At 37.0% G+C, this 18,241-nt stretch overlaps 1 protein-coding gene across 2 annotated transcripts in view; it reads left to right on the top strand.

Annotated features, from left to right (window-relative positions):
- Positions 1 to 18,241, top strand: part of LY86 (lymphocyte antigen 86) — a 126,099-nt gene that overhangs the window by 62,036 nt on the left and 45,822 nt on the right. Inside the window, exons 2-3 of one of the 2 annotated variants that reach the window (XM_072603743.1) lie at positions 14,462 to 14,548; positions 17,470 to 17,598. In XM_072603743.1, the coding sequence (XP_072459844.1) occupies positions 14,462 to 14,548; positions 17,470 to 17,598 (216 nt within the window). The remainder of the gene's footprint in view (positions 1 to 14,461; positions 14,549 to 17,469; positions 17,599 to 18,241) is intronic. The other variant, XM_072603745.1, reaches the window with a different exon arrangement.

The raw sequence follows: 18,241 nt of genomic DNA on the forward strand, positions 1-18,241 counted from the left end.
TGCACTATCTACTTCTTAAGGTAATTAGGAGTGAAACACTGTATGCCATAAAGCACTTCTTAAATATAAACTATTTTTATAATAGATTTTCTTCTCCTGGCTCCAGCTGGATGTCTGAGTAGAACAGAAAATATCTGAACACTGGTAACAATCCTGAATAGAAAATAGCAAGACAAATGTTAATTCAGTCAGGGCCTCCTCTCCTCTCTGTTAAAAATCCAGCTCTTCTTTTTGTAGGGGCAAAGAACTTGGAATTGATGGGATGCCTATCAACTGGGAAATGGCTGAACAACTTGTGATATATATATATATGTATATATATATATGTGTGTGTATGTATGTATGTATGTATGTAATGGAATACTATTGTGCTATAAGAAATGATGATCAGGCAGGTTTCAGAAAAATCTAGAAAGAGTTATATGAATGGATGTTGACTGAAGTGAGCAGAACCAGGAGAACATTGCGTACAATAACAACATTGTTTGATGATCAACTATGATAGACTTGGCTCTTCTCAGCCATGCAATGATCCGAGACAATTCCAAAAGACTCAAGGTAGAAAATGCTATCAATATACAGAGAAAAAACTATGGAGTCTGAATGCAGATTGAAGCATATTATTTTCACCTTTTTATTTTCTTTCTCATGGCTTTTTATTCTAATTCTTTCACAACATGCCTAATGTGGAAATATGATTACATAATTGTACATGTATAACCTATATCAGATTGCTTATTATCTTGCAAAGGCAGGGAGGGAGAAAAATTTGAAACTCAAAATCTTAGAAAGTCAATGTTGAAAATTATCTTTACATGTAATTGGGAAAAAATTAAATACTATTAAAGGGGGGGCGGAATTTAAAAATTAAAAAAAAGTCCATCTCCAACCTTTTCCATAGGCTCCTGTTTCAGTAAAACAGGATGCAAAAATACAACTGAGTCTGTTTCTGTTATCCAACACAGTCTTGCTAAGTGTACTGGAAACACAGAATTCCATAATCTATTCATATGTTGTTTTCCTTTGTAGTCAACGCTGAAGCTGCTAACATTTCCTGTGGCATATTTCTCACTGTCAGCAGGATTTTCACTCAGTTTATAGTATGGACTGTATTACAGATACATTAAAGTCTCTGGGTGGCAAGAGCAGGGAACTACAAGTGCAGTCTGGGTTCACATGTTGCCTACCATCCCAACCTTAAGTGGAAACTCTAAGGTTTTTTAACAAGGCTTAAGGAAGAAGTGAAGAAGACACCAAAATGGAGGTGGGAACATTAAAAATAAATTTGTCAATATGATCAAAAAATCAAAGACAAATGGGCTTAAAATTGGAAGGAACCTCAGAGGTTAAAGTCAAATCAAGTCAACAATCATTAAGCACCTACTATGTGTTAGGTAGAACACAAAGAAAGGCAAAAACAGTCACTTTCTCTAGAATCTCATGATCTAATGGGGGAGACGACATGCCAACCACTATGTACAAACACAATTTATACAGGATGAATTGAAAATAATCACAGAAGGAAGACACTACCTTTGAAGGGAATGGGAAAAGGCTCTAGTAGAAAGTGGAATTTTTTAGTTAAGACCTGGAAGGAAGCCAGAGAAGCCAGGAAGCAGAGATGAGGGAGGAGAGAATTTTAGGCATGGGGGATAGCCAATGAAAATGCACTGAGTTGGGAGCTGGGGTTCCCTGCTCAAAGAACAGCAAGAGGGAGGCCAATGTCACTAGATCACAGAGTCCTTGGAGTGAGGAGTAAGGTGGGAAAAGACTGAAAAGCCAGGAAGGAGCCAAATTATAAGGGACTTTAGAACTGACTCATAAATAAAGCATCTTATCTACAGCCTCCCCCAACAGATGGGTTACTCACTCTCTGCTTAAAGATATCCAGTGATGGGGAGTGCTCTGCACTCAAAAGCAAGCCCCTACGGGTTGCCTCTAACTTTTCGCAAATTGTCCTTTATGTTGAGCTGAAAACATTTCCCTATAACTTCTACCAATTGGTTCTCATTCTGCCTCCAATGTCTCTTCCATGTGTTAATTATATTTGAATCATGTATCCCCACGGTTCTTCTCTCAAGATGAAACCCTCCCAACTCCTTCATCACATCCTGATATCACAAGGTTTCCGAGTCCCTTCAATATCTCAGTTACCCTATGCTAGACAGATTCAGGTGGTAAATTTCCCTTCTAGGATAGGGCTCCCAGGATTAGATGTGAGCTCCAGCTGTGGTCTAACCAAGACAAAGTACAGGGGGAGTGGTATTCACTTACTTTGGGCACTGTACTTACATTCTAAGAATTCCAGTATTCTAATCTGTAATCTCACTGTCCTGGGTGTCCCTTGAAATGGCACAGATAGCAACCAATCCACGCCAGCTCATCCCACACAATTCCTGCCCATGTCTTCCCACAACTTCATCACAAAGTATCTATACCAAGTACTGGAAGCCTTCCTTGAGTTCTCTTTATATCACTCAGATTCCAATGAAATACACAGGCTATCCACTAATTATCCCTTGCCCTTGCCACATGTCCAGCCTCCTGTTAAACACATATTTCTTTGATGATAGCCTTTACATCTCTTCTCGATCATTTTATACTTTACTTCCCTCCACATATTCTATGATGTAGGGACAGTAGCCTTCTTGGTGTACCTCTGATACAATCCTCCATGTTCTGATTCCATGCTTTTTTCACTCCCTGTCCTCCATCCCTTCTTCTCTCTGCCTCCTAGCTGCCCAGTTTTTCTTCAGGACTAAACTAAAATCCCACCTTCTGTAAGAGGCCATGCCCATGCTTCCCTCCCACCCCACCCCTACTACTAATGCCTTCCCTCAGGAATTACCTCCCATTTATACGCTATAAATCTTGTATGTACAAAGTTGGAGCAGCTAGTTAGTAAAGTGGTTACAGTATCAGGCTGGGAGTCAGAATGACTCATCTCAATGCGTTCAAATCTTGTCTCAGATACTAGCTGACTGAAATGATTCAACCACTACCCCCATTAATCTGTGAATTCCTTGAAGGTAGAAAGCATGTTTTTGCCTTTCTTTATATTTCTAATGCTTAGGAGACACCTGGCACATAGTAAGTGCTTAAAAATGCTTATTAAAAGATAGATAGAGAGATAGGATTGTACTGTAATGTGTTGCAGATTCTCATACCTACCACCTGCTTCTCCATTATCCTTGGGATGGTACTCAATTTCAGTTCTTTGGAGACTATAATTTTCCATGTCTCACAATCATAAAAGAATATTGGTATTAAAAATGTGGTCCTCTGATTCAGGGAGAAATTCAGCACTATTAAGAGAAATTTACAATTTCCTAGAGGATATCTAATCCATTTTTCTTCTCTTACTCAATTCTGGGTTCAACTTGTTGGACTCGGTGTCTGTCTAAGGTATTATCTATCTATATATAAATTGTATGTGTATATATATGTACATATATAGTTTGATATGTTAATGTTTGATATAAAATAAATTTATGTATAAAATATATGTAATATATTTTGTATATAAATATGTAGTGGGCACATGAACATACAGATGGAAAGGAAGGAAGGAAGGATGGAAGGAAGGAAGGAAGGAAGAAAGGAATGGAGAGAGAAAGAAAGGAAAGAGAAAGAAAGAAAGAAAAAGAAAGAAAGAAAGAAAGAGAAAAAAGAAAGAAGAAATGAAGAAGGAAAGAAAGAAGGAAGGAAGGGAGGAAGGGAGAAAGGAAAGAAGAAAGATAAAAGAAAGAAAGAAAAAGAGTTCTAAACATTGTGTATCTGACTATATATTATTGTTTAGATAATAAGTCACATTCATCATCTACATGGTTTTTCTATCTGCCCCAAAGCAACTTCTCCCTGCCCAAGAGATCACTATTTTTTTGTATTTTTAATGTTCTACAATCAGTACCATAAAACTTAGATTTTTTCCCCCTACCTACTCGCCCCACTCCCTTCCCTCCCCAAGACGACATACAATTCCACATAGGATCTACACATACTTTCCTATTGAATATGTTTTCACTATAGTCGTGCTGTGTAGATGAACTAAAATAAATGGAAGAAATCATATAACAAATCAAAACACAATACACACACACACAAATGATCTGCTACATTCTGCGAATGAATTCCATAGTTCTTTCTCTGAGTATGGAAGGCATTTTGCCTTAAAAGACCATTGAGAATTTTTTTTTTAAGTTCTTGCATTGTTACAAAGTTCCAAGTCTACCAGAAAAAACTCTCGCACACTGTGGTTGTTGCCACCTGATCTCCAGTCTATTTGGTGAGAAGAGAAGCCAAATGTTCCTCTAAGCAAACCTTTCATCTGTCATCTCCTACTGCTCAGCATGTTCCCTGAGAGAAGAGGCCAGACTATATGTCTTCCATCTGCCCTAAAGCAACCATTTCTACCTATACCAGCACAAGGCAATTTTCATCTCCTGCTTCCAGCTCAGTCTCCCAAATGGAATGTGGAGAACCACCTATGCACTAAAGAGCAACTCTTCCTTTGACTTTAGGCCTTGCACCTCCTGCTGACCTACTTAGCTTCACTTAGGTCTTAACTAAAATCTCATCTTCCACAGAAAGCCTTTTCCAACCCCTCTTAATTCTAGTGCTTTCCCACTGTTAATTATTTTCTATTTATGGTGTATATAGCTTGTTTGTGTGTATATATGTGTAGGTATGTATACATATATACATACACATACAAATATATACATGTGTATATATACATCTGTATGTGTGTGTGTGTGTGTATATATATACATATATATATTATGTATATATATATAGTCCCCTCCTTCATTAAATTATTAGCTCCTTCAGGACAGGCACTATCTCTTGCTTCTTTCTGTGTCCCCAGAGCTTAGTACAGTACTTAACACACAGTAGAGCCTTAATAAATATTGATTGATTAATTAGTTTTTTTCTACGTGAATTGTTAAGCTAAATTCTTTTGAATAGTTATGGATCTTAGTTAGGAGACTCAGCAATTCTCCCAAGAATACATTCAGTTTTTTTGTTTGTTGTTTGTTTCTTTGTTTTGGATGACACATCAAACTGCTGTCAAATACTGACCTTGTAGGCCTTTGACATCTCCAAGTCTTTTTCAAATTAAAACTTTTCAAGCCACATATCTCCCATCTTCTACCTAGTTCATTTTGTAAGTTAAGCTAGAAGACTTTGCATTTTTTTATTAAAGTTCATCTTATTAGCTTTAGGCCATCATTCCAGACTCTCATGATATTTGGGGATTTATTCTATTAGCCAATGTAACAACTATCTTTGTTTTGTGTTAACTGCAAATTTGATAAGTACATCCACAATTCCTTCTTTCAAGTCACGGAAATGTTGACTAGAGCAGGGCTAAAAGCAGAACCTTTCAACATTCCATTATAGATTTCCATTGATTAGCATTCAATAAAGGAGTTATATCAACCAGTTTTGATCTCAACTAATTGGCATCATTTAAATCTTACCCTGTCCTCAATATCTGTACTGACCATAAGACTATCAAAGAAGTCTCTATCAAATCCCTTGCTAAAATCCAAATACACTGTATAGCATTTACCTACTCTATTCTAGGGATCTTGTCTGAAAAAAAGAAGTTAGTTTGGCTTGATTCATTTTTAATGAATCTGTGCTACCTCATGGTGCTCACCTCTTTCCTTTCTAAGTGCTAACTCACAGTATAGGAGCTGCAGTTTGCACAACTCCAGCACAGTGGTAGATGTGCAACTCTTTTATCACTTACTACATATAAGTCCTACAGAGATACCTGAGGCATATAGAGGTTCTATGTCTTATCCAGGGTCAGATTGCTGGTAAATATCAGAGGTGGGATTGAAACTCAGGTTTTCCTCCAAATCCAGCATTTTATTATTCACTGTTTCTCAGTCAACCAAAATAATTTATTAATTTGTACTATCATATCCTTCTTATGTAATACTGTGGTGTTTCTACCTCTTCTTTTGTCTAGTCATTTATTCCAAGAAATTGTCGTTATCACTAGAGACCCTGAACTCTAACTCTCATTGGGTTCTAGCTTCATTGCTTCAGAAGAGACAAATTTAGATGAAACATTCTGGGTTGATGCCAAACTTAAAGGAATCAAGTCTCCAAACACTGGATCTTTTTTTTTTTTTTTAATGTTCTTATCAATGTTAATCCAATAAATGGGAACCCGTATTAAAATTACATTTTCACTGGCTGTCCCTCTTCATCTCTGACTCTTGAACTAGCTGACTTTCCTTCAAGACCTAGATAAAATCTCTTCTTCAATAGAAAGTTTATCCTAATTCCCCCTTAATCCTAGTGTCTTCCCTCTGGGATTACCTCCAGTTTATACTATAATATACTATACACACACACACACACACACACACATACAAACATATACACACATGTGTGTATGTGTGTATGTATGTGTGTATATATATACACATACATACATGCATATGTTTATGTATATATATCCTGGCACATAGTAGGCTCTTCACAAATGCTGGTTGGCCTGATGTCCTACTATTGCTTATTCAGTTGTGCCCAACTCTTCATGACCCTATTTGATATTCTCTTGCTAGAAATATGAGAATGGTTTGACATTTCCTTGTCCAGCTCATTTTTCCAGATGAGGAAACTGAGGCATGCAGGGTTAAAAGATTTGCCAGGATCATACATACACACAGATAGTAAGAGTCTAAGGCTGGATTTGAATTCAGGTCCTCTTGATTCCAGGCCTGGTGCTCTATCCACTGCCCCACCTAGCAGCCCAATGTGCTACTAGCTATAATTTTGTAAATGTTTCTGGGGTACCCATAGCATAGGCTCAGGTTGATAAATGAAAGCATGATTTTTCAAAATTCGATCTGCTACAAAGAATCATCATGAGGTGAGTGGGTACCATATTACTCTTTAAAAATACTATCTTTTCAATGGTTGGTTAATTTTGCTTAGCTTTCTTTTTCAAATAATTAATCAATTAACATAGTTATTAAGTGCCATCAAAACATTAGTCACTGTGCTAGGTACTACAGATATAAAAACAAAAAAATGATGTCAAGGAGCATATATTCTATCAGGGAAGATGATACACATACCAATAAATACATTCAAAATTAATATAAAATAAATAGTAATTAAACGAATGGCAGGTTGAAAGGGGGGTCACTGGCAATTAAGGGATCAGGAAAAGCTTCTTGTGCAATGTAGCATTTGAGCTGTATTTTGAAGGAAGTGAGGGATTATAGGAGGTGGAGATAAAAAAGAAGTGCATTCCATGGAAGATGGCTCCTGCAGAGGCTTGGAGCCAGGAGATGGAGCACTATGTGTGAGAAACTGGGAAAGTAACATGGGATGGTCTAATGAATTGGGGGCAGGGGGAGGGAGAGAAGTTTATATTTTAAAACATAGGATATCCAAAGGCAATATCCATAAATTAAAAAATAAAAATTTTAAGACGTCTTGCATGTTCACAATCCATCAAGTTACTCTTTTAAAAAAAATTGATACCTTTTTGTTTTTTACATCAACTTCACTTCCAAATAAATTTCTTTTTCTCTGCCCTACCCAGAGAACCAGCCTTTATCACAAAGAGTAAAAATGAAAAGGGGGGAAACAAATTGGTTTGGTGAAACTAACGAACACATTAAGTAAATTTGTATGTGCATGCAATGTTCATACACATTGTCCCTCAGCTCTTCAAAGAAGGGGACTTGCGTTTTATCATCTCTCCTTTGGAGACAAACTCAACAGATCATTCTTAAAATTCATTACAGAAACCATAAGTGACAAAGACCCTTCTAGGGAAAAAAACTTCTTGCCTCTTCCTTCATTCAAGCTGAGGAAAATACTTCCTAGCTTTCTAGCAGTCTGTCCCATGAGTGTGTGCGTGTGCGCGCGTGTGTGTGTGTGTGTTTTCCAGTTTCTTTTATGATACTACTTTCAAATTTATCTTTTGCTTGATAGCAAAACAGATGTCCTTATTCCATTTCTTCTACCTGTTCTTAAGGTTTTATTCCTTCCTCTGTAAACCTTTTAAATATTTACAGCCATGAAGAATTACTCTGTAACTATCACTTAACCAAGCAATATATACTTAGCTTCTTTTATCTTTCTTCAAAAGTGGATGTATATTCCCCTATATTTTTAAAGTTGCTATTTCTAAAGGTTTCCCCCTCAGCTTTTTTATTATTATTGTTATTTGTGACCCTGGCCCATGATTTCATTGATACATGAATGTCCTTCCACTTGTGCTGATTGGTAACTGTTTTATAACTTATTGTCTTAGAGAGTTGCTAAGAGCTTTAAAAGGGCAAGGGATTTGCTCAGTTATACTAACATTAATATGTGCCTGACTTCAAGGCTGGTTGTCTATGAAGTGTGCCATGTTGCCTTCGTTGGTCTATGTGTGTGTGTGTGTGTGCATATGTATGAGCATATGTATATATTTATATATATACACATACAAATACATACATAGACACACATAAACATATATGCATATACATATATGTGCATATACACACATGAGTATATGTGTATATATAATACACACAACCCCCACTACGGTACCTGATTGGTAGCAAATACGGTACAGAATAATACCAGATACCAGAGTAAGTAATATTCTACCAAAGCAGTCTTACCAATCAAAGCGGCAATAAACGGCAGCAATTCCCCTAACATTTTCCCATCTGCTGCTGTTTCCTAGGGTGTGAAACTCTGGATTCATAGAAGGTTGGAAAGTGATCTGTGAAGGGATAAAGCTAGCATATTCAGAATTTAAATGGTGTACACGAAGAAAATTAATCAAGTAGCCACACAAGATATAAGACTTATGACCATCATAGAATCATAGATTTAAAGGTGGAAGGGACCTTAAAGGTCACCAAGTCTAACACATCATCTTACACGTGAGGAAATGGAAGTCAAGAAAGTTTAAGTGACCCATGTGTTTTAAAAAGATGGGGTTTGTTGTAGTATTGCTATCCAAAGGAGTTGAAAGCACTCAACAATTTCTCAAAAGCAAACTTTACTTTCTCCTTTTCAATTCTGAGTTGAGTTCCTCAACTCACTTTGCATCTACAAGTTTATTCTAGATAGATTTGTAGATACAAATAGAAATATGAAAATAGGGATATTGAGATAGAGATACAGAAGACATCCGTAAAACACACACTGATGTATTTATTCAATAGACTGGTCACTCATGTGCACATCATAATCCAGACACTAGGCATTTTTCATTCATTTAGTTTTTCTAGTATACATTGTTAAAACAATTTTTTTGCATTATCATCAGTCTCGAGGAGGTGCTGAAATGTTCTGGGGCTTGATACCCTTAACATGAGAACATCTATAAATAAGAGAAGGAAGGAAGGGGACAAGCATTTATTAAGTACCTGTTATATACCAGGTTTGAGTAAAATTGTTGGTGCCACAGCAAACTAGAACCAGAACGAAACCCCTCCCAACTAAAATCATAACCCAAACCCAATACCATAAATTAGGACCCAGCAAGGGTTTATTAAATTTGCCAGCAAAGGAATCTTACCCACACAGACAGAAATTCCCCAAGGAAGAAAAGGATAAAACTTATATAGGTTTTAATTTAAGCAGGCTGTTGCTGGGGGCTTGTAGGGTAGGAAAAGAGAATGTGGTATCCTATAATTGGAGAGGCCAGTTGCTGGGGGCCACTAACAGAAAAAGCTCTTCTTAAGATTAGCTATCTTTCATAATCCTACCCTGACAGATAGGTCTATCTCTGCTGTTTCAGCAGTAAGGCAGGGAGGAGCAGCTGTAATATAAACAGTCAGGGGCAAGATAGAGGAACAGGAGGCAAAATGAAATGGCTTTTGCTTTCTCTGCTGCCCACACAAGTACAAGGCTGAGCACTTAATACCTTTCAGGAGCATCTGAAGTTTACCAGCCATCTGTAATCGCTTTTCCATCAAAGCCCTGTTCAACATCTCTATAACAGTGGTGATCACCTTTACTGAGTATATGGCTTTCTATTTTACACTTGTAAAGAAAAATCTGTCTTTATATAGTGCATCCACCTACTCACCTCCCACTTAATTCTCTATGCCTTGAAATTTTGTTCCTGTCCCCATCACTTTATGAAAACTGATCTCTGCAAGTTTATTAACGGTCTCTTCACTGCTCAGTCCAATGGCCTGATCTCAGCACTCATAGTTCTGGACCTTCCTGGAGAATTTCACATTGTTGACCATCCCTTCTTTCTGGATACAATTTCATCTATTTCCTCCCTAGGTTTTCATGATACTCCAATGTCATGATTTCCTTCCTACCAAGTAGATCAGTCTTTAATGGTCTCCTTTGCAGGTTCATCATTCATATCTCACCCAGCTTCTATACATAGATAGATTCTAGGGCTCTTTTCTGGGTTCTCTCCTATCAATTCAACTAACATCTCTTTAAAGATGACTCTCAGTCTACATATCCAGCCCTAATCTTGCTCCTGAGTTCTAACCTTTGCCTTTGTTGTGGTTGTTCAGTTGTTTCAGTCATGTCCAACTCTTTGTGACCTCATTTGGAGTGCTCCTAGCAAAGATTTTGGAGTGGTTTGCTATCTCCTTTTTTAGCTCATCTTACAAATGAGGAAACTGAGGCATGTAGGTGATGCAGTAGATACAGTGCTGGTCCTAGAGTCAGGAGGACATGAGTTCAAATCTGGTCACAGACACTTACTAGCTGTGTGACCTTGGGCAAATCACTTAACCTTGTTTACCTCAGTTTCCTCATCTGTAAAATGAGCTGGAGAACTACTCCAGTATCTTTGCCAAGAAAACTGCAAATGTGGTCACAAAGTCATGGACATACTACTATTTATTGTAGTATTTATATATTTTTTAGCCATTTAACATGTGGAAAACTGTCATTGTTTTTATTAGGTACCTATCTTTTTTTTAATGTGTAACCAATGAAGTTTTGGAATGTCCCCAACTCCATTTTTCCAATAAGTCCTATATTTTTTATTGCTCAGTTATGAGTGGTGAGTTTTAGGAATGCACGCTTCCTATCATAGCAGAACTGTTTGTACTTCAAAAGGTCATGACTTAATTAGTTAGGACAATAAGTCAAGTCAACAAGCACTTATTAAGGCTTGCTGTGTGCCAGGCACTGTGCTAGGTGCTAGAAATATAAATAAAATCAGATAGAGAGTACCTGCCTTCAAAGAGTTTACATTCCAGTGGAGAAGGACAACACATAAAATGGAGGTGAAAAATACGAGGTGAAAAGTAGGAACATGGAAAGCATGAAAGGGAAAGTTCAAAGATTAAGGAGTAAAACCTGGAGAGAAATGAAGGTACTTCTTTCCACCCACTGATCTATCTCACATCTTCTCCAAGTCTTAGTTGAACTTCTGTGGGCCCTAAATTAAAAATACCTAGTGTCCAATCTTCTGGTGATCTTCTCTCCAAACTTGACCAGGCTGATCCTCAGATGATAGACATAGACCCATCCACTAATGGGTCAGTACTAGAAGCCTTCTTGGTAGGACTTTCCAGAACTTATATTCTACTGCCAAAGCCTTTGAAAATCCAAGGTCACTACCAGGACTTCCAAGGCCTATGACATAGATTCTATGAGCTTCAGTTTCCCAGTCTACAAAATGGGGATAATACTTGTGCCTTTCAACTAAAACCCTATTTACCATATCTCTATTTAATAATTACAACCTATTTGGCACATTTTTGAATTGCTATTTAATCTTTCCTATGCCTTTATGTTATCTTCTCCATTTGAATAAAAACAAAAGGCTAACTTGTATAAAGCAGTCATCACAAAAAAAAAGGTCGAAACAGACCAGAAATTGTCTTAGTCAGCCAACACTTGATATCTCTGCCAGATGGAAAGAGATGGTAGCCAAGGGTAACACGGGTTTAGATCATAAGCTCATCTGCACAACTCTATAGGCGAGACTATTGTGAGATTACAAACAAAATCACCTCATAAAAACCAAAACAAGGAAAGTGAAAACAATCCTATGGAAAGACTGGCATAGGATCCAACTGAGATGTATAATATCAAATGAGTTGAAAGATGAAACTGAGAATACAAAAGAGAGATGGCAAATTGAACAGATAGCCTTTCATACATGATTTTCTATAGTAGATCACATCTTTATAGTTACACTGAAAAGTACAAGGAAAACAATATTCCAGTTTGTTTGTTGTTTGTTGATTGGCCAAAATACTGCTTCCTGCCCCCAGTATTTCACTTGGTGAAAAACTTCTTTAACTAGCCTTCTAAAATGAAAAACATCTCATCTGTATATTAAGACCATGAAAGATTCCTTCATAAATGTAACCACTGAGATAACTCTGTTTACTCTATCAATTTATCAATATATTATTATAATATTACTATATAATTAATTAATTAAAATAATTTAAAATAATTGATTGATTGATACCACTCCATTAATATCAAGTGAAGGATTAAGAATTTATATATTGAATACCAGAGCTAGCTAGGTGTCTCAGTGGATAGAACATAGGGGAGAGGTGGGGGAGGCCTAGAGTCAGGAAGATTCATCTTCATGGTTCAAATTCAGCCTTAGATTCTTATGACACTGAGACAGCTATGTGACCCTGGGCAAGTCACTTAATCCTATTTGCCTCAATTCCTCACCTATAAAATGGGCTAGAGAAGGAAATGTCAAACCACACCAATAGCTTTGCCAAGAAAATCTCAAATGGGATCATGAAGTGTTGGACATCACTGAATTGACTGAGCAACAGGTCCACAGCTTCAGCCCATTGCTGCGACTGTGCCCTCATATCCACAGCTCCAGACTAGCAAAGTTGAAGGCTACAGGAGAGGAGATGGCCTTTGTGGGCTGCAACTTCAGGACTTGTTCAACTCATGGTATTAAAAATATGCTTTTTAATAAAGAAAAATTCACAAATTTGAAAGAACAGCAAAACCCAGCCTTGCAGGCTAGTATACTCAGCAAACTGAGGTAGGTTGTAGATGTTTGAGGTGTACACATGTATGCATTTTGTTCATTTATTTTATGGCTCAGTTCAACTGGGTGTCATTTTCTGTGTTCTCTGTTTCAGGTGAAACTGTGCATAAGCAAATCAAAATTCATGCTAGATTCAAATTATTCCTTAACATAGCAATCAAATTGGAAGAAATTTAAGCTTTCAAAATGGGTGCTACGGCAAAACTGACTGAAGTGAAGTAACATCTATCCTACCTACTTCACGGAGTTTGGGGGAGGACCCAATGAGATATAAAGTATGTGAGAGTGCTTAGTAAATTCAGTCAATCAATAAGCCTTTATTAAGTATGAGGAACTGGTTCCCTACTCCAATGCTAGGGATACAAAAACAAAGAAGAAGCAATGACTGCCTTAAACAAATGCAAACAAATATTCAATATCTATATGGAACAAAAATCTTTAAAGATTTATAACAATTTCATAGACAATGAAAGAAATGGAGAGAGGACTGATAGGTTCTTAAAAGGAAAGAGAAGAGAATAAGCATTTATACAGTGTCTACTATATGCTGGGCATTAATTTTAACCTCTCTCAGTTTCCTCATCAGTAAAAAGGAGCTAAAACTAACACTTGGTTCAAAGGATTGCTGTGCTACATTTTTTTTTTACGTTTATTATGTCATTTGAGCCTCACAAGAACCCTATAAGGTAGATACTATTATTATCCCCATTTTGGAGTTAAGGAAATTGAGGTAAACAGAGGTCAAGGGGCTTACCCAGAGTCATACAGCTAGTAAGAGTCTGAGGCTGCATTTGAACTCATGTCTTCCTGATTTCCAACCCCAGTGCTCTATCCTTTGTGCCATAAAATAGAACCCAATGTACAAGAATTGTGGATGTAGCTAATTTAAAATATAGAGAGAGAGCTAATAGGCATATAGCATTTTAAGTACCTTTGATATAGGTACTAATTTCAGCCCCTTTTTACAGATGAGGAAACTGAGACACGTTAAATGACTTGCCCAGAGTCATAGCAGCTGATTAAGTGTCTGAGGCAGGTCTTTCTGTTTCTAAATCCAAAGTCCTGAGAATAATACCACCTAGCTATCTAATATAGTATTTAGTGATGGAAATTGGGGCAACTATGTGGTACAATGGATAGAGCACCAGTACAGGAGTCAGGAGGACCTGAGTTTAAATATTACTTCAGACACTTGACACTCACTAGCTGTGTGACCTTGGGCAAGTCACTTAACCTCAACTGCCTCATCCTGGATCATCTCCAGTTATTCTGATGAATATCTGGTCACTGGATTCAGATGGCTCTGGAGGAGATGTGAGGCTGGTGACCTGTACAGCTCTCCCTCACTCAGAACAAAGTCAAATGCAAGTCATGTCATTATTTCTCTGACAGCAATGAAGGAGGAACACACACACACATAGTGATGGAAATAAAGCCAATCTATTGTTTTCCTTTTGACAGATCCACTACAAGACTTTGGCTTCTCTGTGGACCATTGTAACAATCCACTAAATAAAGATCTCAAAATTCGATTTGGAACTATTCTAAGTAAGTAAAAATTACCAGCTTGGATATTAAAAGTAAGAGCTCATATGCCTTACTGCCAAGATGATGTACTGGCTTCTCTGCAACGCATTGTATTTTCTTCCTATCTCTCATTTGTCTATTTTTGATGATAAACTCCATGGGCAGAAATCACATTTAATTATTTGTTCAAGCAATATGAGCTTTAGGCACTCATTTATAACCCTAATGATAGAAATAACTGGAATCAGAAGACTCAACAATAAGTTAAGTGTTTGGAGCTTAATACATTTAATAAATTATGACTGTCAATCTGCCCAATAATTAGATGTGAGCTATTATCTCAGCAACATGCAAATCCTCCATCATCAGCATGTTTTGTACCTCTCCCTTACAAGGAAACTCTTAAATGTTGGCATGACCCCTGAAGAGGAGTGACCCCTAGATGGTGTATCTGGAATTAGATGTCTGCTTTTTTAACTTATATGTAATTATGTCTCTGCAATTAATCTAGACCTGTGGTTGCTATAATTATTAAAAGGTCTTCACTGAAAACTTTTCATGGAGTGGAAGGATTTTACTATATTTTACACACAGAATCACTCCATATTTAAATGTCTATTGATCAAATAATAATGTAACAAGCATTTTATTAAGCAGCTACCATGTGCTAGGAAGCAGGAGTCAGGAAGATCTGTATTCAGTTCATGCTGTATGTATCATCCTGGAAAGTCACTTAGCTCATTGCCTCCAGACAATTCTCTGAGACTATGATACATAGAAAGATAGATCATACATGTATGTGTGCATGCATGCATACATACATATACAGACAGGAAGGTAGGTAGATAGACATGTAGCTAGATCAATAGAAACAGACAGACAGAAAGATACAAACAGGCATGCAGAAAAATACATACATACATATATAAACAAGTGTGTAGATAGATAGATGATAGAAACATAGAATGATAGAAAATTTATTAAGTGGTTACTACGTGTCTGTTACTGTGCTAAATGCTACAGAAATAAACATAAACAAAAAAAAAAAGATAGTCCCTATCCCCAAGGAACTAACATTGTTATGGGAGAAGATCCAGATGTTAGGGAGCTGTGAAAGGAGAGATGAAATGGTATCTATATAGGAGCAAGACTATTGGTGAGGAAGTTCAGAAGTCCAGGAATCAGGAGTGAAGCTCCTGATTATTATGCTTTTATAGTGTGTGTGTGTGTGTGTGTGTGTGTGTGTGTGTGTATACGTATATATGTATATATACACATACATACATACATATATACATATGGATGTATATGTCTATGTATGTGTGTATGAGGTAAATATGAGCGTCCTGGGCATATGAACTCAGAAAGATGAATCTTTCTGACTCTAGGCCTGGCACTCTACACACAGCACTGTAAACTGGCTTTGGTCACATGTAGGTCTATATCATTACACACAGATGGCACTAAAAAGATTTACATTTAATTGAAATACTACATGCTTGCACTAAATAAATTTATTTTATGAGGTTGCTTAATGGAGGTGATGAGAAAGAGAGACAGAAGAGAAAGAAGGAGGGAGGGATGGGAGAGGGAAGGAAAGAAGGAAGGAAAAAAGGAAGGAAGGAAAAAAGGAAGGAAAGAGGGAGGGAAGGAAGGAAGGAAGGAAGGAAGGAAGGAAGGAAGGAAGGAAGGAAGGAAGGAAGGAAGGAAGAAGGGAAGGAAGGAAGGAAGCAGGGAAGCAGGGAAGGAAGGAAGGAAGGAAGGAAGGAAGGAAGGAAGGAAGGAAGGAAGGAAGGAAGGAAGGAAGGAAGGAAGAAAGGAAGGAAGGAAGGAAGGAAGGAAATATGATTCATTTTAAATCCATAGTCCAAATGAAATGGCCAAATTCTACCCCCACAGGCACTGTTAACTTTTTCATAAAGATTTTTAAAACCTAGATTCTAATTACAACTCTGTTTCTAACTCACAGCATAATCTGGAGCAAAGTTCTCCTTTCTGAGCTTTAGCTTTCTAATCCATGAAATGGGATTAATACCATCTTCTCTACCTTACAGAGTTGCTATGGAAACACAATGAGGTAATGATTTGAAAGTGCCTTTTAAAAGTATGATATGCTGTACAAATTATTAGTTGATCATGAATTAGTGAGGTCTTATTTTAAAATCATATTCTAAAAATCAAGTTGCCTTGGCACATATATCGTAAACACCTAGAATAACACTGGTATCAAGTGAATGTTAAACATGGCAACCACAGACATTTGAATCTGATGATTATCCCTTCTTGGATTGTTGTACCACATCTCACAGTGAAAGCTCTTCTGTAATTTTACAAACATTGCCAGAAATTCTGGGATTAGAATGACCGTAATGCCATACTTCCATCTCCACCTGAAGATTCTATAAATTTGCTATTAGTTAATACACAAAGTGTTTATTGTTTAGATCAAAAAACAAGTGAACAAATTAAACCTTTTCTTGGATTGTTTTGGAGTGTTCATCCTTAATGTTTGGAATTTAACAAACATACCAAAAGTTTTGAGGTGTTGGGTTTTTTTTTCTCCTTACCCCTCTGTACAATGGCTTAATTCTTGAAGGCTCACAGTAATGTTAACTGAATGTTTCTTGATTTATGACCTCATCATACAGATATGATATAGCAAGACTCTTAAAACTCTACACTTGGCAAATTGTGGTATTGGGCAGATTGGAAGACTGTTGATCCTCAAGATACAAAGCTAGAGAGGTCTTTTTTATCCCATGAGCTTTTATCTATCCAACACTGGTAGTACAACCCTATCCAAACACTATAGATGCAAGGTGGGTTTTTTCTGAAAAATAATGATTTTCTGATTCACGCTAATACATATTTTTGTATAAAGTAGAAATAGGTCTTCCTATACCTGTACAACTTTGGTAAACCCACTCTTCTCTGCTGTTTAGGATACGACATCAAAGAGCTGTTTCTTGACATCAATCTCTTCGCAATGAAAAAGTCTGTGTATTCCTTCTCGTACCCTGTATGTGAAGTGGATTTCCCAAAGTTTTCTTTCTGTGGAAGAAGGAAAGGAGGCAAGTTCTTTATTGTGCTAATGTGTCTGGTGACTGAGGCTGAAAAACGGAAGGTAGCAACATGATGAGACATCAAGTTTGGTTTGTCTGTTGAAAAACAAGGAGGATAAGTGAGAGAGACAGACAGATAGACAGACGGAGAATCATGTAGGACAGAGGGAACTAACAGGAACCTTGAGGACCAAGATACACAATTATGCTGCAATAAGACTAAGGTGTGAAGTGAATTTGGTAGATCAAAGAACTGTGAATTTGACTTATAAATTCTTCAATTTCCTTCAGCCTGAGTCTCAGTTATGGAGATAGTCTTTGATTCTATTACCCCAAATAAATTTTCACCAGCCAATCTTTTTTCTACTGAAATAACAGTAGTAGTTATTTAAATGTAAAATTCTGATTCTTACTTAAAAGCTCTGCTTGGTTTATCACAATATTTGTTTCAAAGTGAGATCATTTTTCTTACTCCCTAATTCCAAAATTACTTTCCTCATTGAGACAACCTCTGGTTATTTTCCAATGGCTAATGAAGAAGTATTTCATAAACTGTCATTTTTCATCCCTAAGTTCCTGTTAGTTTTTAAATGGGCTCACTAAAGTCCAGATACTCTGTTTATATCACCTTGTGCCCATGTTTGTTGCTGTT

Source organism: Notamacropus eugenii, chromosome 4 (assembly GCF_028372415.1).
Source record: "Notamacropus eugenii isolate mMacEug1 chromosome 4, mMacEug1.pri_v2, whole genome shotgun sequence".
Taxonomy (NCBI): Eukaryota; Metazoa; Chordata; class Mammalia; order Diprotodontia; family Macropodidae; genus Notamacropus; species Notamacropus eugenii.